Source organism: Ictidomys tridecemlineatus, chromosome 4, assembly GCF_052094955.1.
Source record: "Ictidomys tridecemlineatus isolate mIctTri1 chromosome 4, mIctTri1.hap1, whole genome shotgun sequence".
Lineage (NCBI taxonomy): Eukaryota > Metazoa > Chordata > Mammalia > Rodentia > Sciuridae > Ictidomys > Ictidomys tridecemlineatus.
The window spans coordinates 204986688-205009681 of NC_135480.1; the positions used below are offsets into that span (position 1 = coordinate 204986688).

Here is a 22994-nt window from a genome sequence, read left to right on the forward strand (position 1 = left end):
ATCATCATTTTTGCATGCTTCCTGGCAGTTTATGTGAGGACACTTTTGGACAACTGCCATGTTTAAACAAATTTCTGACAATCAGAAGTGAAAAGCCTAGAAAATTATATAAAAAATAAAACATCATTCTAAAGCTGGCTTGGTCAATCTAATTATGTCCCCAATCTGGCAAGGTTTCAGTGGGCTTTCCCAAACCAGTGAGACTGACTGATTGATTGCATACTGGGGACCACACCCAGGGCCTTGTGCATGCCAGGCAGGGGCTCTGCCTTCAAGGCCAGAGAGCATGACCTTCCCCAAGGCATCCATCAGGTACCACCATCCTTTGCTGCAGCAAAAACACAAGTAAACATTCTCAGACTCTTTGAGAGCAGATTTGAAGAGCACCTGGTAGAAGGTCAGGCCACATGTATGGTTGGTCTTGGCTTCCTATTTACAATGGCTACTTCAACATATGTGAATAATTCTTCTGTCTGGAGATATACAAAGTCACAAAACCATAGCATCAAAACACATATGAAGGAGCCCAACAGCTGATGAGAGGTGCCATGAACTTTGAGGAGGCCCAAATTGGGTGGCAGAGTGACAACTCATGAAACAGAGAGGAAGCCAAGAATCTCTGTGAATGACGCTGCACCAGCGAGGGCGTGGGTGTGCCTAACACGACACCTGAGAGTTTCCCAGCTGAGAAAAAGAAGGGAAAGGAGGAAACAAGAGACCCAAGTGCAAACCAGCTCTGGTCTGCTAAGAAAATAAATAGCTAGACAATCTTGAGAGGGTTCGAACAGAACCCAGAGTCTACATGAATAATTGTCATGATGTCCAGAGATCTTGGACTGATGCACAGTCCAAGATCTCTGGGCACATGAAAAACCAGGAAAATGTGACCAATTCTCAAAGAGCAGAAAAACAGCTATTATAACTATGCTCCATCAGTAAAAGTAAATTCATTTTAATGAATGGAAATGACAAAACAAGCCAGGGGCAGTGGTGCCTACCTGAAATCCCAGCAACTCTGGAGGCTGAGACACGAGGATCATTTATCTCTAAATAAAATATAAAATAGGGCTGGCGATGTGGCTCAGTGGTTGAGTGCCCCTGAGTTCAATCCCTGGTACCCACCCCCCCAAAAAAAAAACAGTCTTGGGTCTTCAGCAACAGTATCATAATGTCAAAGGTGTACAATTGAAGTCACAAAAGGACAAAAATGATTAGAGCAGAAAAAAATCTGAATAAATAGTGGTCAAAATCTTGCCGAATTTGATGGAGAAAAAAAGTACCTATTCAAGAAGCTCAGTGAACCCTAAGCAGAATAAACTCAAAGAAAACCATGTCCAAAACATCAAAAACTGCTCAAAGTGAAAGACAAAGAAGGAAAGATGTGAGATTAAAAAAAATACACCATATATGAGGAAATAATGACTTGAGATATCAAAGATTCCTCATCAGAAGCCATCAGAAAACAGTACAGTGACACTGTTCAAGTGCCAAAGGAAAAACCCACCAATGAGAAGTCCACACCAAGCAAGCACATCCCTCCTTCAGGAAAGAAGATGAAATGAAGACACTCAAATCAAAGAAGAGAATTTACCAGCAGCAGACCTGCTCTAAATGAAATCCAAAGGCAGTTCTGAGACTGAAAAAAATTATACGAGACGGAAAACTTGAAACTTAAATAAAGAAAGTAACTACCTGGGTAAATATAAACATTATTATTCTGTCCTGAAATTCTTTAACTCACATGACAGTTGAACTCAAACAGCATGACATTATCTGGTGGTACTTCTGTTTACGTGGTGCATATGGCAAGTCTAGCATAAGGAGGAGGAGGGAGAGGGCATCTAGAGTTAGCTACAGTGGGAGAGCGGAGACGCTGGGCTCAGGAAAGTCACATGTGTCTATTTCAATCCTGTGCAAAAGACTGTAGCCAGAAATCCAAGAGAACTTAAAACTATTAAAAAATATTCAAAGAATCTAAAGGAAAACAGGACAGGTCAACAAAAAGCAGAGGAGACAAACATACCACAAATAAGTTGGTAGCCCCAAATCAAATCAATAATTATCATAAATGCAAATTTAGACATACCAATTAAAGGACAGTTTGTTGAATGGTGTGTGAGTGTGTGTGTGTGTGAGAGAGAGAGAGAGACAGAGAGAGAGAGAGAGAGACAGAGAGAGAGAGAGAATAGAACCCAGGGCCTCCCAAATGTAGGCAGGTTTCCTGCCATTGTTACAGTTTGGATGTGAGTGGTCCCCCAAAAGCTCACATGTGAAACAATGAAGAGAATTCGGAGGAGAAATGCTTGGGTTGTAAGAGTCTTAATCCCCTGATAGGGATTGACTGGTAACTGAAGTGGTGGGGTATGGTCGGAGGAGGAGGTAGAATTACAGCAGGGCGTTGGTGTATATATTTGTATCTGGAAAGTGGAGTCTCTTTCTCTGCCTCTTTTTTTTTTTTTTTTTTTAAGAAATGGGGCTGAGGTTGTGGCTCAGTGGTAGGACACTTGCCCAGCATACAAGAGGCATTGGGTCCGATTCTTAGCACCACATACAAATAAATAAAATAAAGGTCCATCAACAACTAAAAGCCATTTCTTAAAAAAGTCCTCTTTTTTTAACCTTTACTTATTTATTTATATGTGGTGCTGAGGATCCAACCCAGTGCCTCACATGAGCAAGCGCTCTACAGCTGAGCCCCAGGCCCAGCCCCTCTCTGCTTCTCATCACCATGATGTGAGCTGCTTCTCTCTGCCTTACACTCTGTCGTGATGTTCAGCCTCATCTCTAAACCCAAGAAATGGAGCAGCCTTCTATGGACTAAGACCCCTGAAACAGTGAGCCCTCAAATAAACCTTTTCTCCTCGACAATTGTGCTGGTGGTGTCCTTTAGTCACAGCAGCAAAGAAGCTTACTAAAACAACCATTGATTCCCCACCCCTGACTGGACTTCTTTGAAGATTCAGTTACAGGCTGCTGATTAGAGACCCAATCTCAATATAAATATACAAGAAAAACAAACAAATAAACAAACAATCTCCCCCCCCTTACCCCACCCCGAGGATAAGTTGATTGCATGGAAAAATTCTACAAAACATCTAAGAAAGAAATCAGACCAATTCTCCACAAACTCTTCTGGACAATAGAAGAGGAGGCGGTGCTTCCCAGTTCAACTCGCTGAGCAGCATCACCCTGACTCCAAACCCCAGACATTACAGGAAAATGGCCAGTCAGTATCCTTAGTGAATGAAGAATTTTCAAAAAAATATCAGTCAAATATGAAAAAAGGATGATTGCAATGGCTAAGTCGGGTTTATCATGGAGCAGAAATGCTGCTTCAACATTTAAGGACCAGTCAATGTAACTCGCATATGAATAAAGGAACTAAAACCCTGTCATCAGGGCTGGGATTGTGGCTCAGTGGTACAGCGCTCGCTCAGCACATGTGAGGCACTGAGTTCAAGTCTCAGCACCACATAAAATAAATAAATAAACTAAAGGTACTGTGTCCATCTATAACTAAAAACATTTTTAAAAAAACATATCATCATCTTAACTATACAAAAAGCATTTGACAAAATTCGATTTTCATTCATGATAAAAACTTTCAGAAATGAAAAACAGAAGGGAACTTCCTTAACCTGACAGATGATATCTATGAAAACCTGCAGCGAACATCATACATAATACCAAAGAACTGAATGCCTCCCCAAGATAAGGAATACTTCTAGGATGTCTGCTTGCACCATTTCTATTTGAAATCATCTTGGAGGTCTTAGCCAGTGCAATAGGTGAGGAAAAGAAATAAAAGAAACATGTTTCAGAAAGGAAGAAATAAAATGTCTCTATTTGCAGAAGACAGGATTATCCACATAGAAAACTTTAGGAACTCAGCTGGGCACTGTAGCACATGCCTGAATCCCAGTGACTCAGGAGGCTGAGGACCAAACCCGAGGTGATACCCTCATCAACTTAGCAAGACCCTGTTTAAAAATAAAAAATAAAAAGGGCTGTAGCTGTAGCTTGGGGGTAGAGTGCCTCTGGGTTCAATCCCCAGTTTTTTTTTTAAAGCCATTATACCTAATAAATGAGTTTATCAAGGTTTTAGGACAAAAGTTTAATATTCAAAAATCAATTAATTTCTATATACCAGTAATGAAAGATTGAAAATCAAAATAATTTAGACTATCCCTTATAAGAACACCAAAACCCATGAAATATTTAGTTATAAATCTAAAATATGTACAGGATCTATATATAAAACATTGGTTTTATATATAGCCATGTTTTATATATGGCCATGTGACATTCTTTGGGCAAGAAATCAAGACCAAAATAAATACAGAGATACATACTATTAATGGATCAAAAGATTCACTATTGTTAAGATGCCAGTTTTCCAAAAATTAATCTATAGACTCAACATGATCTCAGGCAAACTCCTAAAAGACTTTTTTATAGAAAGAGCAACAAGTTAATTCTAAAATTTATACATTCAGGCCAGGGCACTTCAATAGTTTAGAAATTGTGGGCAGGGGTTGTGAACAAAGGTGAAAGATTTATACTACCTGATCTTAAGATTTGCTATAAAGCTACAGTAATCAAGATGGTAATGATTTGTTAATAGAACAGTAGAGTTCAGATACAGACTTCTGCATGTGTGGTTAATTGGTCTTTTGGTGGGGTTTTGGTTTGATTTTATAAAGATGTGAAGGCAATTTGATGGAGAAAAGATAGCCCCTTTTACTTGAGGATTCAAACAACTGGCTATCTTTATGAAAACCAAATGAATACGGACCGATACCTCAACATTATGAAAAGGACTCAAAATGGACCTTAGACATAAATGTAAAACCTAAAATTATAAAACTTCTGGTAGAGAACATAAGAGGAAATCTTGGTGACCTTGGGCTGAGCCATTCTTTTTATTAGGTAAAACACTGGAAATAAACACATAGAAGCATATTGATAAATTGGGCTTTTCTTCCGAACACTATTAGTATTAGCCAATTACATGTGAGCAAAAGTGGCATATGTCATTTTTAGGCAAAAGCTTTAAGAGTCATCCTGGGGGCTGGGGATGTGGCTCAAGCGGTAGCGCGCTCGCCTGGCATGCGTGCGGCCTGGGTTCGATCCTCAGCACCACATACCAACAAAGATGTTGTGTCTGCCGAGAACTAAAAAATAAATATTAAAAATTCTCTCTCTCTCTCTCCTCTCTCACTCTAAAAAAAAAAAAAAAAAAAGAGTCATCCTGGGCTTCATTCCTCTCTCTGCATTCTGTTGACATCTGGCTTGGCCATGTGACATTCTTTGACCAATAAACTGTGTACAAAGGTTCACTGCAGGCAGAGGCTATAAAGGTGCTTTCGGCCTTGCCATTCTCTCCTCCCTCTTGCCGTGCCAAAGCATCATGTTCTAGGCAAAGACTGCTCTACCAGACTTGGTTGAAGGGTGAAGATGACATGTGGCAATGGCACATGCTACTAGCTATGCCCACAGAGCGTGAGTGAAAAATAACTTGCATGGTGAGCCACTGTGATTTTAAGATTGGTAACTGTAGCCTAACCTAGACTCTCATTTTCCATGCAATTTGGTATAGTGTGGTTTTTAGTTGGTAATATTTAAGGATGAAGCATTTCAAAGTCACCAGTAACATATCTCCAAAGCTCAGAGTGGGTCAGTCTCATATGCAAAGTTAGTCACAACTAAGGTGTGTGAAGGTTTTGTTTTGTTCTGTTCTGTGATCATCTTCATGCATTCACTTCACAAATATTGAGAGTGGACCAAATGCCAGGCCTTGTACTAGGTGTTGGGGACAGCAATAGCCAGGCAAACATGGTCCTTGTCTCAGAAAAAGTTTTATACTAGTGGAAAGATAATCAATAATCAAATAATTATACAATGACATTGACAATTAACTGTGATAAATGCTACAGTGATGAAGTCCAGGATGTTAGAACAGACAGCAGTGGTCTGGCCAGGGCTGGGTCATCTTCCTCTTTTGGGCCCCAGAGATAAGTGACCTGTCCAAATTTACTCAACCAGGAAAAAGAGGGGAAAACAGAACCCTATATTTCTACTTAGGCATTCTGTGATCTTTGAACCAAAGCTTGGAGTGTATTTTATATTTAAGGCAAGAACCCTGTTTACCCTTTCTTTACTGTTTACCCTATATTCCAATTGGAAGAGCCAGTTGGAATATGAATGAATTGCTATTCTCAACTCAGAGACATAAAAGCAATTCAAAGCAGAAATATCACTGATATTGGGGCAGTAGAACCACCTTTGATTTTATATAAATCTAGCAAAGTTAAAGCACTCAACATATGCAGGCTGGGCAACCAATTGATGTGTTGGCACATTCCTGCCCCATAATGGCCCCTCAGCAAGGAAAAACAGCAACAGCACTGCCAGTTACGCACTTTCCAACATCAGGGGCAGTTCTGTCTAAAAGTGATCATCTTCAATCTTATAATTTGGTCACATTCTTTTACTTTGCCACAAGCTAAGGAATTAATTCAATTTGGCATTATTCAATTCAAAAGAATTTCCTATGCATCTACTAGGTGCCAAACTCTAAGGATACAGGTAAAAATGAGTGTCTCCTCTACAGTCTAAGTAGCAAAGTCAGCGACAAATAAGAAACAAACTGTGTGCTCAACTATTGGCCAGTTATCCCTCATACTTCTATCAAAGAGCTCCCAGCATGCTAACACTGTGGTGGGGAAAGGGAGTCATCAAATGAAGTCTACTGGACCTTCTTTATTTCCTTTTCTTGGTGTTCACCTTTGGTTCTCCAGGAAATTCAACTCCTTGACATGATTGGGTGCAGGAAATATTAGATCCGAGAGCAATCAAATGTGGGCAGCCCAGGTTGGATCTACCACTAATAAGATGTGTCTAGAAGCCATTAAACCTTGTTACTTTTCCGGAGACTGCTCATTTGAAATGCTTCATATATGTAGGAAGATCTGTCCCAAAGGCTTAAGAGTATTCCTGCACTAAGATTGCGTTCCTTGCCTCGACAAATCTGAAACTATCACAACCATCACAAAATTTAAAAAATTCTATGAGCATTCCAAAAGTCCTTTTGTACTATGTGCCAAACTCTAAGAATACCGGTAAAAACTACGTTTTGAGATCAGCTGCAATGGAAGCAATGAGGGTCCTTGGTATTTCCTGTTCTCCCACAGTCCCAAAGTTTGTGAAAGACAGGTGATGTTCCGCATGCGCAAACTGATTGGGAAAACTGGGGCCCGGGACTCCCTGTAAACGTGGAATTCCGACATTTTGCGGTGCTGTCCCTGGCCCTCCATGCCTAGCTCTGGGCCTCACAATACCATATCCCGGCCAATGGCCATTTCAGGGAGGGGCTCCCAAGGTCAGGCTGTTAGTGGAGCCTGGCTGCTTGAAATGCTGCCTTGGGAAAGCCACTTCTCTCCTCGCTGAGGTTCCACACAGGCCAACAGCCAGATACCTGGGGCCATGTCCGCGCCTCGAGGGCGGGTCACCACATATTCGACGGCCCTAAACAGAACCCCGCACCAGGAAGGTACAGCCGCCTCCAGGTCCTTCCGACCGACACCAGGGCCCGCCCCTTGCACCGCGGCCCCGCCCCCGCTTCCGGTCGGGAGGTCAACGTGCTCTGACCACGCCCCGCAGACGCGGCTCCTGTCGCGGCGAGCGTCCCAGCCTCCCTTCCGCCGGAAGTGGGGCGACTTTCCCTTTCCGGCTACGGGTCCCGGAGCGGAGCGGGAGGCCGGACCCGGGAGCCGAGCGGCGGCGGCGGTAATGGCGGAGCTGGTGCAGGGACAGAGCGCTCCGGTGGGCATGAAGGCCGAGGGCTTCGTGGACGCCCTGCACCGGGTCCGGCAGGTACGGGCGCAGCCGGCCGGCGGGAGCACGGGAGACCGAGGCGGGGCCGGGGCAGGCGAAGAGGGTCGGGCCTGGGGGCTGGAGACAGCCTGAGTCGACGCCTCAGCCGGGCCCGGCCGTTCGGCCGGGCGCCTACAGCCGGGAGTAGCCGGGGCACGAGGCGCCACCGCGAGGCCCAGGCTCAGCCTGTCGGGCGGGTCTCCCAGGTGTCTGAAGCCGCTGGAAAAGCGTTTGCCCAGAGCGCCCATGGCGACCCAGCGCCCGGGTTGTACCCCCGGGGCAGCCAGTGATGGGTTCTGAGGTTCGGGAGCGGGTGGACCGGAGGCTTCTAGTGAGGATCTGGCTGTAAGTATAAGGGTATCTTCTCAACACCCAGTAAAGAGCTTGTTAAAACTTGGAATCCTTCGTCTTTGGCTTTCTATGTTTCGAAGGTGGAGTGGAGGGAACTCGAGGATATTTTATTTTTAAAGGTGTTCTCAGGAGAGAGGAGGTGTTAAGTGGGTGGTCCCCAAGAGGCAGAAGTGGCAGTAGTTTTCCTCTCCTGAAGAGAATGACAGGGACCCATTTTGGAAGAGAAACTTTACCTTCTGACAGTGTGCATTTGTCCGAGATAAAATAGGTTATTAAGAGGTTGCAAGCTTCCCTGGAGAAGAATATGGAACCTGCCAAAAATATTGTTTGGCTTTTGGCGGTGCTTAGAATGAATGTGTCATTCTTTTGTGTCTAAAACGTACTAAGTTGGTCCTAACAAACTTTCCTTGCTGAATGTCTCATGTTCGTCATCTCTTCCTATATAAATTGTAAGAACACTGATGCTTTAAAAGTTGGGCTGAAATTAATGACTGCTTGATTCCTAACAGAAAGCCACAGGACTCACTTGTGTTAGAAGAAGGCCTCCACTCCAGAGCTTGAAGATGTGGTCTTTCCGTCTCTTTCCAGTATTCCAGGGGAGGCATCCTTTCTGTCTCCCACATACTGACTTTTCATGTTAATATTGATGCTCCTGTAGACATTATATTGGATCCCAGAACTTTCCAACCCTGTGGTTTCACCTAAAATTTTGTCTGACGAATTGTTACTTACTGCCCAGGTACCAACTATTACTGTAGTATCTCCATCTTAGACTTCAGTCACCTTCTGTCTACAGTGGATGAACATACCATCCAGCCCCCCTACAACACTGCTTGCTACTTTCCTCTGCAGTACAGGGTCCTCGACCTTGTTTCTCACTGGCTACTAATATGTAATGCCTATCACTCTGTGCTGATATGTGACAATCACCTTGTTGGCCTTCTGTGTCCTGGAAGAATTGTAGCCACTACCTTAAAGAGCTCAGATCCTCAGTTTGCAGAAGGCCTGTAATTGAACATAAAATGATTTTGAAACATTGCGAAGACTTTCTACTTCTCTTGAGGCAGTGGTTGAACTCATACTCTTGGACAACCTGCTCAAGAGGGAGACTCTCAGGTGTTAAATGCTGACTTAATGTGGATTGTTGAAGCAGTGCTGTTTACTACTAGCAGTGACACTTCATTGGAATTGTTCTCAGCTTTGAGATGCACCATTGACTGGAGCCATAATAGCCCAATGGAGCCAGGGCTGTTAAGTGTGTTCCTTCTGAATGTTATCAGCTGGAGGTCCATACTGTCTTCAAGGATTTGATGGCCTTTAAAAACTAAAGAAAAAAAAAACAGGTTTGTGGGTAATTTTAGGTTTATTTTACAGTTTGTATTGGGCAAGAATGGAATGTTAGAAATCTAATATTGTGTGATAACAGTAAAGCTTTCCTCAAAGGACCTCATACTATTTGGGCATCTGGGTGGTCATGGTTTTCCTTCTCCATAGTATATATAAGCATGTTGCAGAAACTTGATCCCCTTGCCCCCCAGCAAGTGGAAATAGAGATAGTATATTTCTTTATGTGAGTGACTATAGACCTCCCGCCTCTTATATGTCCTTGTAAATACCAGCGACTGCAGGACCTTCATACTTTTGTTAAGAAAGTTGTAAGCTGTCTTGTGCTCGGTTTTTCTAGCCAATTGTAGTAGAGTCTGAGTGTACCCTGCTGGGATTTGAATCTTTGCTTTCTTTTCAATCTGGTATATGGAGTCTAGCACCTAATCCACTGAGCTTCTCTTCTGGCATCTTGAAGCCTTGTATATCCTTTGGACTCTTTCCAACAAAGTGAACCAATGGTTGCTGTTAGTTTACTCAAGCATGGTATTCTGAGATCAAAAGGGAGTCTCGGAAGATGTTCCATGAAATTTTTTTCTCAGCGGGAGGTCCAGTGAGTTACTAATGTTTGGCACAAATGGGTAATTAATTTATATCTGTTCTGAAGGGTAGTAAACATGTGATCTGATTCAGTCCTATTGATGAAGATCTAAAAGTGTCGGGTATTAAAAAAAACATAGCTAGTATCTAAACTAGCTCATAATTCATTGGATGGTTAGCAGAATTAAAGTGTGTCTTTAGGGGCTGGGGATGTGGCTCAAGCGGTAGCGCGCTGGCCTGGCATGCGTGCGGCCCGGGTTCAATCCTCAGCACCACATACAAACAAAGATGTTGTGTCTGCCGAGAATTGAAAAATAAATATTAAAAAAAAATTCTCTCTCTCTCCCCCCCTCTCTTTCTAAAAAAAATAAAATAAAAATAAAGTGTGTCTTTAACTAGTTTGGAGAGGCCAGGATCTTAATAAAGGTTGGATGTGAGTTCAAAGCCAGAGTGAGTCATCTTCCACAGCCAAACTCTGCACCTCTGTCCTGACTGGCTGAGTTACAAGGGGACCTCACTAAGATTTGGGATCAGTAATTGCAAATCTGTTTTATCCTGTTCAGTTTTTCTGAAGATATTTTTAAAATATCTGCAGAAGATCCACTGGTAGTTTAGAAGCACCCATCATAAAGTAGGAGCAATCACATAGTCTGTGTGCTATACTGTTAGGAGTTCCAAGTAGCCTTCCAGCTGCTGGACCAGTTATCTGCCAGGTGTCACTTAAAGAGCTGCTTTTGCCAGTGCTCTTTAGTAGTCAGGCTCCTCTTTTGAGTTTGACCAAGTCAATGCTTCTGCATTGCATAACTTGAGGATTCTACTCATATACAATGTAGCATAAATGTTACATAAATGGAGTCAGGCATCCTGATGGCCCTGCACCCAAGTAAGTATGACCAAGCATTATAAAATCAGTAGAAAGTAACCTTTCAGAGGATTTTTAGTTCTGGAACGTAATCTTTACTGGCTTATTTTTAGGGAAATGTTGATTGGCGTGCAGCATCAAGTTCCATAATTCTCTGGACGATGCCTCCTTATACATCCATTTTCCACTTTGAAACTGAGCAGTAAATAATTTGAGGTGTGTGTTGTATATCTACACCCGGGCTGATTTGGGACTTCATGCTTTAAGATGCTGGCTTTTGTGTGTTGGGGGGGTGGGGGTGGGGGGGTACTGGTGATTGAATTCAGGGGTAGACTACACTGAGCTACATCCCTAGCCCTTTTTATTTTTAATTTTGAGACATGGTCTCACTGAGTTGCTGAGATTGACTTCAAACTTGGGATCCTCCTGAGCCTTCCAAGTCACTGGGAAAACTCTAAGAGAGCACTGTACATCAGCCATTAAAGGAAAAAGCTAAATTTATTGACTATTAGATAACCTTAAGAGATTATGCCTTTGCTCAGTTAATATATGTTTTTTTGACTTGGAAAAGTCTAGTGTGTTGAATGCTCACAAGATTCAAGTTGCACTCCATGGAGTCTGTCATACATGTTCAGTGGTTGAATTTTGTAGGAGGCTGATGCCTCTATGCTCATTTTATGTTTCTCAAACATTCAAAGGAAATCAGTTTCTGTAGGAAATCTATGGGCTGCTCCTGTAGATTTGCTCTGATGGCACTCAGTATATTTGTCGGCAAAGAATGAGTCCTTGTTAAAGGATTTTGGTGATGTCACTGACCCTATTAGGTCACCACATGTTAATGGAAGTATTGCTATTTGGTATTGAAAAGTGGATAGCAAGTGAATTGCTTTCCATTGTAAGCCTCTTAAGGCTTCATTCGTCTTCAACTGAGATTTCTTCATCTTTAATTTAAAATCTGGTATTGTGCATATTGTCAAACTTTGCTTTCTTCTGAAGTCCCAATAATCCTGTAGATACCTAGACCGCAGTTTTCAGAATAGTCCCATGGGCTACAGTGGACTTATAAGCATGCTTACTTTGACCCAAACAGTACCAACACTTAGAAATTAGAGTGATTTTGTATTAAAATTGAGATTTCTCATTTATTTAGAAAACATCTGACTACTTTGCTCTCCTGTCCTGCATGGCATCCATCAGCAAGAGCTGAGTAGCTGCTGCCCCTTCACATGAGTGTCCACTCTGGGTTACCTTTATTCTTGGCACCATGCTGCTGTTTTAAACTACCCATTGGGATTCTGGATTGACAGCTTTTTTCCTGATCCTTTTCTAAATTGTAAGCCCCAAATCCCTGGGATGAGAGTGGGGGACACCAGTGGGTGCTGGGAATTGAACCCAGCCAGGCCTTGCTTATGCTAGGCAGGCACTCTACCATGGAGCCACATCCTCAGCCCTTTTTTATTTTATTTTGAGACAGGGTTGCTGGCCTTGAAGTTGCAGTCCTTCTCCTTCACCTGAGTTGCTGGGATTACAAATATGCCCCACGACACCCAACTCATCTTAGATTTAAAAAAACAACAACAACAAAAAAAAAAAACTTCTTTTTTCTTAGAAATTTTTTTAAAATTTCTAATGGAAAGAACTCTATATGGAGAGTTAGGAGGTCTGAGTCTCCTTCAAGTATATCCAGGACCATGGACGAGGTTGGCCATATAGCCTTTTGAACATCAGGCTTTTGATATATCTTCCATGGAAAAGAGCACTTAGGCAAATAATTTTAGAGCATGCAGGGTCAAATAAAGGTTAGTTGGCTTTACTGCAGGACTTCTTTGTGCATTTAATAACTTGTGTGCATTATCTCCTACAAGGGTGTAAGGTGTATGCTATAAAAAAAAAAAAAAGTCCTGAGGCTGGGGTTGTGGCTCAGCAGTAGAGTGCTTGCTTAGCACATGTGAAGTACTGGGATCAATCCTCAGCACCACATTAAAAAAACAAAATAAAATTTAAAAAAATTCCTGAAGTTATGTCCCTTCATGTCCTCTTTTCATGGAACCAATCACATTTGTGGATCAAACTTTAGGAAATGTTGAGCTAGACAATCTTGGCAGTCCCTTTAAACCCATGATCATTCAAAGCTTCTGCCTACCTGGAGCTGAAGTTTTGACTATATTGTGGTTCTCTTTTTTATATGTTATATTGAATGTCTGCAAACTCCTTTCTACCCTACTTTTGTGTGCAGTCCTTTTATTCTGTTGATTTACCTTAGATCATCCCATCTGAAAATGTTTTGCAGTTGGAGTTTTATTATAAACATTGGGAAAGAATAGTCAGTACTACTTTTGGAGTATGAACTGTACTTTTATTCTAATGCCAGATGGTAACAAATCATTTGCAAGACTGAGTAACATTAGGGCAAGTTGTGTGGTTCAGATCACTCACCATTATGTGAGGAGCTGCTGAGTTCATGGCTTCTTGCTGGGTGCTGGGCCAATGTGAAGATAAATCAGACAGATTTTTAGCTGGTTTCACCGTATTGTGGAGTTTGATCCATTCTCACAACACCAGGTGAAATAATCTAGGCAAGGACTATAATTCTCATTGCATATTTGAGACTAATGAACCAAAATGATGCAACATTGCTGTATGGGGAGTAGTTCTTGAACCCATTTCTTCTGTATTTTAAGAAGGCATGGTTTCTTTTTTTTTTTTTTTTTAATAAAGAGAATAGAGATCACTCTGGTTTATTTATTTATTTTTTTAAAGAGAGAGTGAGAGAGGGGAGAGAGAGAGAGAGAGAGAGAATTTTTAATATTTATTTTTTAGTTCTCGGCGGACACAACATCTTTGTTTGTATGTGGTGCTGAGGATCGAACCCGGGCCGCACGCATGCCAGGCGAGCGCGCTACCACTTGAGCCACATCCCCAGCCCCAGGCATGGTTTCTTTGCTGAATTAATTGAGTAGTAGTGACAACAGCAGAATTTTGTACGCTGGGGTGAGAGAGTACTGGACATTGAACCCAGGACCTTGTGCATGCTAAGCAAATGCTCTACTGAGCTACATCCTCCCCCACCGCCCATCTTCTTTTTTAGATTTTTAGATGGATCTCTCTAAGTTGCATATGCTGGCCTTGAATTTGCAATTTTGCCCCAGCCTTTTAAGTAGCTGGGATTACAGGTGTGTGTGACCATGCCTGGCTATAGTAATATCTGTGAACAAAACCTTGAAAGGATGATGGTGGAACTCTATCAGGAGGGAAAATACTAATGGGGCATGTCCTTTTAGACCACGTGGATCAGTGTTTCGACTGAGAGCCTCAGCTGGTCATGTTAGCATGTTACCTGCAGATGGACTTCTCCATACCTACTTTAAATTCAGCAGAGTTTAATGAGCATGTGTTCTGTGCCAAGCATTTTGCTAAGCATTGGGAAAGTGTTCTTTAATTTTTTCAGAACTTGGATTTTTTTGAGATTTCTGAAAATTTTGATCCTCCCCCCAGAAATACTTAAATTTCATGAAATTCATGATTTCTCTAAAGCTAAAACCTGGAAGTCCCAGTTAAGAACTTTTGTCCTCGGGTATAATATGATTGTGACAGAGCCCTTCCTCAAAGAGCTCAGTAGTGGGGAGAGAGTAGGTAGTTTACAGAGTGCTTAGCAAACAAATAGAGGAGTTTTTAATTCTGCCCAAATGTGGGTGGGATGAGGTTGTCAGGAAAAGCTCCTGAGAAGAACTAACACCGTATCTCATTGTCATAGAATTTCTTGTTTTGCTTAATGCCAGTAAATAGGGCAGGATCAGCCAGGCCCCATCTCTAATGACAATAGCTACCATTCATGGAGCCCATGCTGTGCTGGGTGCCAGGCAAGAGTTCTTAGATATGTTCCCTCATTTGAGGGTCACAAAGTTCCCAAGGAGTAGTAGTATCATGAAGTGGTTATTTAGAAGACAGAACTTTGAATTCAGATTGTGTGAGTGTAAGCTCTGGTTCTGCTACTTCTGGCTTGGTGACCTTGAACGAATTATTTAACTTCTTTAAGCCTCAGTTTCTCATCTGAAAAATGGAAATCCTTGATAATAGTAATTTGGAAAATAGCTAATGTTACGAGGTGGGTAGTATCTACTGAAGGGGCCATGAGTCAACTTTCTGTGCTGTTGGTAATATTTTTCATTTTCCTTTGTTTTGTTTTCTTTCTCTGTTCTGGGGATGGAACCCAGTGCCTTGGAGATTCCTGTGCATTACCACACGAGCCACACCACAGCCCGTGCTCTGTCTTGATCTGGACCCTTAATCATAGGCGCTAAGGATGTGAAAATGCAGTGAGCTGTAAATGCAGGCTCCGTGCACTCTTCTGTATTACTATTATATTTAGACAAAAGGTTAAAATAGCAGACATTTCTGGATCCTTAATATGTGCTGGCATTTTTGGGGTGATTTACACTTATTACCTTGCTATCCGTAGAGATACATTCCAGGTAGACTGTCTCTAAATTCATAATAATGAGAATAGTTAACTACTTTACACCATCATTGAAAATTAAAGAAAGGCACTGGGCAACAGCCTGGTAAGGGAGCAATGAATTTGGTATACTTTCCTCTTTGTAACACATCAGGAAGTTGGATGCCGGCTTAGGGCTTTCCCCTGTACACCAAGGTTCAGGACCCTGTCTCTGAGACTAGCATAGTGCCTGGGTTCTGCTTCTGCTATGGGAAGCAGAGATTTGCAGTCCAACCTTAGTGTTCTTCCAGGCAGGGCCACTCTTGTGGCTGAAGAGCACAGGTTGCCCCGAAGCAGGTTCCCACTCCCTGGATGGCGATGTGAGCTTTACCTGTCTGCTGGATCTCCGAGAACAGGAGTAGTTATAGTTAGTGGCATGGAGAAGGGTGTGTAGGTGACTTTCTGGCATTTGGGGCCTTTACCTGTTTCTATTTAGTATAAAGTTCTCAGGTATGTGTAGGTAGTCCTAGCTTCCCTTTGGATTTGTAAGGTGGACTACTATGTGAATCAGAAAAGGGAATAATTGGGGGCTGGGGATGTGGCTCAAGTGGTAGCACACTCGCCTGGCATGCGTGCGGCCCGGGTTCAATCCTCAGCACCACATACAAAGATGTTGTATCTGCCGAAAACTAAAAAATAAATATTAAAAATTCTCTCTCTTAAAAAAAAAAAGGGGAATAATTAATTGCTGTATTTCCTAACTTCAGTGATTTGTTTACCACCTTTATGATTTTTGCCATAAAAATGAGACCTCATTATACTGTTTACTTACTATTAAAGTATTTTCAAAAGGAAAATCACTATTGTAAGTGGAAAACAGCCATGCATCAAAGGTAATTAAGGACAGTGTGTATATATGTTAATAAAAATACTGATTCATAAGCTGGGTGTGGTGGTGCACACCTGTAATCGAAGTAGCTCTGGAGGCTGAGGCAGGAGGATTGAGAGTTCACAGCCAAGCCTCAGCAACAGTGAGCCACTAAAGCAACTCAGCGAGACCCTGTCTCTAAATAAAATACAAAATAGGGCTGGAGATGTGGCTCTGTGCTCAAGAGCCTCTGAGTTCAATCCCTGGAACCCCCCACCCCCACACCCCAAAAAAAGTACTGATCCATGTGCCTTCTAGAATTGTCTGTATCCTCTTTAGAAAATATGGGTATGATCAGCCCTGTATTTTACAGGTGAAAATACCAAGGAACAGGGCCCTTGAAGGTCACACAATGGAAGAGTGGCAGGAAAACCAGGACTCTCAGCTGACTCCTGGTGTGGTAGTCCCCTCCCCTCTATTCTGCCTCTTGCATTAGGGACTAAATGTCCAAGATAGTGATTTATTTTTCATCTATTACTGTGCTTAAAGTAGTGCAAGTAGTGAGATAACCCATTTGTCTCCCCACAAAAGGAGGGGGTGACTTGTGTGATAGAAAATCACTAGCAGAGTCTCCAAGGTCATGCCTGCAGATAAGAAACAGAGTGGCCTTGGTTTTGTTGGAGTATCCCAGCTTGTGTGCTTCTGTTATCTTCTGGCCTGCACCATTCTGAACCTCACATTCCCGAAGCAGCTACTATTTAGAGAGAGATGAGTGAGGATGTGAGCAGTCCCTTGAACTGTAGCACTGGGAGTCATTAGGTTTTTAAGTCCTCAGGAATTTAGATGGGTTTTAGAGAGTATGAAGTGGAGGAGAGAGAGGTGGTTGCCTAATAGTTAGGAGCCTAGACGCTGAGTCAGGGCAGCCCAGGCTTAAATGCTATTCTTCACTTTTAGAATGGGTGGCTTGGGTGGGTCACTCAGCTTCTGTGGGCCTTTTTTTTTTTTTTTTTTTTGTCTTAAAATGGAAATACCAGTTTCCTAGAGAATCATGAGAAAAACAATATATCTGAAGTGTTCTTAGCAGAGTGCCTGCCACATAGTAAGCACTCAATAAATTATTTTAATTTTCATTATTAGATATTTAAAACCATTTCTTGGAACAAGAAATGTGCTTTATGAATAAAGGAATACATTGTTTCTTTACAGTATATTGTAATGTACAGTATAATATAAATGCAAAGTATAATTACTCATCTAACATTTGTATTGCCAGGATTCAAAAGCAACCTGCTGGCTTCAGCACTATACCTCTTAACTATTACTCTGGACTGCCTCTCTCTTTGCAGACTTCCCAAGTTATAGAAAACTGAAGCAATCATGAATTAGGAACAAATCGGAGAGGCTTGTCATATTTTGGAAGGACATTTGTCAATTTAATCAAAACTAGGAACAGAAAGCTTGTAACATTTCTATGTGACATTCCAGCACCATATGAAACTGGAATTTTCTTATAAATTATAAGGAAGGCCAAGGATTCAGGAATACATTTTAGCTACGTAAGAAGGAAGGGAAAAGAGCTAGAGGCCAGTAGGCATCATCAGAAGGGATAGAGATGATGTGCCTGATGTGTGGAGCTTTTGGGGGTGGTCTGTTGAGAGAGTGGTTTGATGCACATACTGTTGGGGATTCCACAGAGAATTATAGAAACTTTAGCCATAGAACCCCCACCCACACACCCACTTTTTCTTTTTTTCTTTTTTTTTTTTTCGCACCAAGGGATTGAACCCAGGGGTATTTCATCAATGAGCCACATCCCTTATTTTTTATTTTGAGACAGGGTCTTGCTAAGTTGCTGAGGCTCACTTTGAACTTGCACTTCTCCTGCCTCATCAGCCTCCTGAGATGCTGGGATTACAGGCATGCACCAATGTGCCAGGCTACCCCTTTCTCATTTGGGGGTCATCTTCATTGTCTGCTGGGAAGTTTTAGGGCCATATTTTGCTTAAGTATTTTATATGGTGCTAAGGATGGAACCCAGGACCTCACACATGCTCAGCAAGTATTCTGCCACTGATTATACATCTAATCCTTTTATTTTACTTTATTATGAATCAGTGTCTTTCTGAGTTGTCTAGGCTGGCCTTGAACTTATGATCCTCCTGCCTCAGTCTCCTAAGTAGTTGGGAGTACAGGAATGTGCCATCCGTTAGGCCTTGCTGGGACCATTTTTAAAAAACAACTGGGACAATAATCTTGACACTCCCTACACCAGCCATTTGCTGCTCAGTTTATTGTGGTCTCCTGTGAAGTGTAAGCCACTGAAGTGTTCTTACCTTTTAAATCCATCTGCTTTACCAAATAATTCCTTAAAGGTAGCTTTTGCATCTTGAGTAAGTAGCCAACTACCACAAGCTTATTCAAAACACATGGAGAGAGGCTAGGGATGTGGCTCAAGCGTAGCACGCCGGCCTGGCATGCGTGGGGTGCTGGGTTCGATCCTTAGCATCACATACAAATAAAATAAAGATGTTGTGTCCACCGAAAACTAAAAAATAAATAATAAAAATTTAAAAAAATATGGAGAATGAGATTGCAAGTCTTGGGCAGTGTGCTGTTTGGAGCAAATGATTCCTTACCTGAGTCTTTGGTATATGAGCTGGGGTTTCTTAGTATTTTTCTTACTGGTGGGGAAAAAAGTTTTAAGCATGCATTCAGGCTGCCATCATCTCTAGGTTAGGCAGGGGTCAGCAAACTTCCTTTAAAGGTCTGTGTAGTAAGTGTTAACATTTAGGTTTTGCACACTGCACAGTCTCTGTGCCCCTGTAGTGCAAAGCCAGCCATAGGTGATATATGAACAAATGTGTGGTTGTGTTCTCATAAAACCTTCATTACAAAAGCAGGTGGTTCACCAATCAAAATTTGCTGACCTCTGGCCTCTACTATACTAGTAGTACCTCTTAAATGATCTTCCTCTCCTTATCTCCTTACAATTCTGTCAAAGGGATCTTTTTTTTTTTTTTTTTTTTTTTAAAGAGAGAGTGAGAGAGGGGGACAGAGAGAGAGAGAGAGAATTTTAACATTTATTTATTTTTTCTTAATTCTCGGCGGACACAACATCTTTGTTGGTATGTGGTGCTGCTGAGGATCGAACCCGGGTCGCACGCATGCTAGGCGAGCGCGCTACCGCTTGAGCCACATCCCAGCCCCCAAAGGGATCTTTTAACAATAAAAATGAGCATGTTTCTCTCTGGATTAAAACTTGGGAATAGTCTTCCATCAGCCTTTCTATAAAATCCAAGTTTTTTACCAAGACCCGTAAGAATACATCTAGGTCCTTGTGCTCAGTTAAATTGACTTATCTCTTCTAGGCTCATACCTGCAAGCCTGTTCTGCCCCAGGGCTTTTGTACAAGCTGTTCCCTCTGCCTAGGACATCCTCTGGTTTTTCTGTGGCCAGCCTCCTCCTCATGTAGTTCTCAGATCAGATGATACCTCCTTGCAGTGGCTCTTCCCTGATTGCTTTACTTGAAGCACCTCTTCTGGGCCCTGTGTATGTCATCTTAACGCTTAGTACCAGCCGGAGTGATCAGTTACTGATTACCTTGTGTACCCTATAAGTCCCCACCAGCTCTGCTGGTTCAAGAGAGTCTCTCCTAGGTCATATTCTGCACAGCAGCCCCAGTTCCTCAAACAGCTCGTCACACTGGAGATAACTAGTATTTGTTGGATGGATTGCCTTCTTTTCAAAACCCTGGTATTTGTAAAATATTTCTACTACTTGAAGCTCCTTTGTTCAAGGTATCCTAACTATATTTCAAAAACTAATATAGTATTGTACCCTAGGGTTTATGCAGAGAGGAAGGAGACTTGCCTAACATCGCAGAACCAGTAAATGAAAGGGAGGAGAGCAGACATCAGTGGACTTGGGATGCCTGGGAGCCTGGCTGGCATTCCAAGGCCTGCATTTGGTTTTCAGTCTCGTGGTTATCTTTGTCATTTATTTGTTTAAGGTTATTTATCTTCATGTTGGTCCCAGAAGGCGTCAGACTTCTGGGCACTTTTGGACTAGCACATAACTACCAGGAAAACCTCAGCTGTATGGGACAGCTGTGCTGGCTGCCCTCTGTCCTCCCTGCTTGTTGAGCTTTACTAAGGGACTGACATGAAGAACAGTTGCTGTAAATACTCCTTTGCTTAAGTGAGAGCTGATTTATTATGCCATGTTTAATTTCCTAATGAGAACAAAGTAGATAAGTAGGAAGTTCGGCATTTGTTTCTGGGGGGAAAACTTACTAGCTATGTTCTGTTCTTTGGCTGATAAACAACTTCAGCTGCTGACATTGTTCTCAGAAGTTGCCTCCCTTTTCTGTGGGGCAGGAATCCTTCTGAAATTGTTTGGACATTTCCAACGTGGAGGAGCAGTTTATCATTTTTTGTCTGTGAAGCTCACATCATGAGTTTATGGATGTTAAAGTTAATAGGATGGATTTAGTCCTGAAGAGTTGTTGTTTCTGAGCAAACCAGGCCTATAAAATATTCTTATTTCATAGGGGAATTTGTTGCCGAAGGGAAAAGAACCCTGTAATAAAATGAGGTTTTTGAATCAAGTTCTCCATATTGTCTGCCTGCTTTAAGATGTGTCATACATATATACAAAGTACATGTATGGGGACTGGGGATGTGGCTCAAGTGGTAGCGCGCTCGCCTGGAATGCGTGCGGCCCGGGTTCGATCCTCAGCACCACATACCAACAAAGATGTTGTGTCTGCCGAGAACTAAAAAAATAAATAAATGTTAAAAATTCTCTCTCTCTCTCTCTCTCCTCTCTCACTCTATCTTTATAAAAAAAAAAAGTACATGTATGAAGACATGAATTGGTGTGAACATACTTTACATAAAAACAGAGATATGAAAAATTGTGCTCTATATGTGTAATAAGAATTGCAATGCATTTCGCTGTCATGTATTTAAAAAATGAAATCAATTAAAAAAAAGATGAGGCATACCTATACATTTAGTGACTACTTAAAAATATGGATTTGCCTGTAAAGGCACAGTTTGGGAAGTATTTTTATTTCTAAAGACATTATTAAGGCCAAAAGAAAACTCAGTTCACAGGGAAAACTGGCCTGTTGTGATGATGCCTTACAGTAAGGTCGTTGGGGGAGAAGCGGGTAACAGCCCCTTCATGGGACTCTTGTGTGTTCTTATACGGCTTTGATTTGTTACTGAGTATTTAAATTTGATTCTCTTTGTAGATTGCTGCTAAGATTGATTCGATTCCTCACTTGAACAACTCCACGCCTCTCGTGGATCCCTGCGTGTATGGATATGGCGTGCAGAAACGGCCCCTGGACGATGGAGGTGAGTTCCCTGCGTGCCCTCCCGCAGGGTCAGAGTGAGCCTACCAGCCATGCTTGACTCTTTCAGCCCTTTCCTTAACGGCTCTTTCCAGCATCGCTTTCTTGAGAGGAATGGTAGAGGGGATGTATTTAGGATAATTGTTCTCAACAATTCTCCAGCATTTGAGTTCCTATTTGCCTTGATAATACAGAAATTTTTTCAGCTGGGCTCCAAGGTAAAGACTTGGCCTTGAACATCCATCTGGAAGTCATTTGACCCCTTTGAGAATTTTGATTTAGCTCTCAGTTCTTCTAGTGCATGTGTGGAAATTGAAGTTCCCACTTTCCTCCAAAGAAAAGCTAAGATTTGGTGTGCAGCTCTGAGGAAGCTGTGGCTGCATCTTGTACTCCAAGAAAGGAAACAGGGATGGTGACCTTTCACAATATCTGCTGAGTTTTCACCTCCCCATTTATGACAAGCTCTTTCAAGAAGCTTCTGTTTTTATTTTATTCATTCATACATTTAGTGTTTTATTCATTTTTGTTTTCTTCTCTATCCCAAAAGGAATTTGAGAATCCTGTACAGGGTGTGAGGGTCATTTGATGACACTTACATCCGCACATAGTTAAGGGTCTTCTCTGGTTTTCTGCTGTTCTTCCTGTCTGTGTATTATTTCTGTGATACAAGTGAAAGAAAGGAAAGTGCAGAATAGAAGTATTGTATCTTCCAAAGAAAGTAACTGTTTTTATGTACTTAGAAAAAATATAATTTGGCTGGGTGTGGTGGCACATGCCTAAACTCAGGAGGCTGAGACCAGGGGGATTGCAGGTTCAAGGCCAGCCTCAGGCCTGGGTCTGTGGCTCCCTGATAGAACATTTGCCAGCACGTCTGAGGCACTGGGTTAATCCCCAGCACAACATAAAAATAAATAAATAAAATAAAGCTATTGTGTCCAACTATAATTAAAAATAATTTTTAAAATAATTTATTATTTATTTTAATACCTTTTTAAAATTTATTTTTATGTGGTGCTGAGGATTGAACCCAGGACCTCATAAGTGCTAGGCACGTGCTCTACCACTGAGCCACAATCCTAGCCCTAAAAATATTTTTTAAAACTAGCCAGACTTGGGGCTGGGGATGTGGCTCAAGCTGTAGCGTGCTCGCCTGGCATGCGTGCGGCCTGGGTTCGATCCTCAGCACCACATACCAACAAAGATGTTGTGTCCGCCGAGAACTAAAAAAATAAATATTAAAAAAATTCTCTCTCACTCTCTCTCCTCTCTCACTCTCTCTCCTCTATCACTCTCTCTTTAGAAAAAAAAAAAAAAAAACTAG

At 41.9% G+C, this 22994-nt stretch overlaps 1 protein-coding gene across 3 annotated transcripts in view; it reads left to right on the plus strand.

Annotated features, from left to right (window-relative positions):
* Nucleotides 1–7705: 7705 nt before the first annotated feature.
* The window catches only part of Fubp3 (far upstream element binding protein 3), a 51233-nt gene continuing 35944 nt past the window's right edge, over nt 7706–22994 (plus strand). For all 3 annotated transcript variants that reach the window (XM_005321084.5, XM_021723636.3, XM_013356764.4), the window contains exons 1-2: nt 7706–7875; nt 21572–21677. In XM_005321084.5, coding sequence (XP_005321141.1) covers nt 7792–7875; nt 21572–21677 — 190 coding nt within the window. In that variant the 5' untranslated portion in view covers nt 7706–7791. The remainder of the gene's footprint in view (nt 7876–21571; nt 21678–22994) is intronic.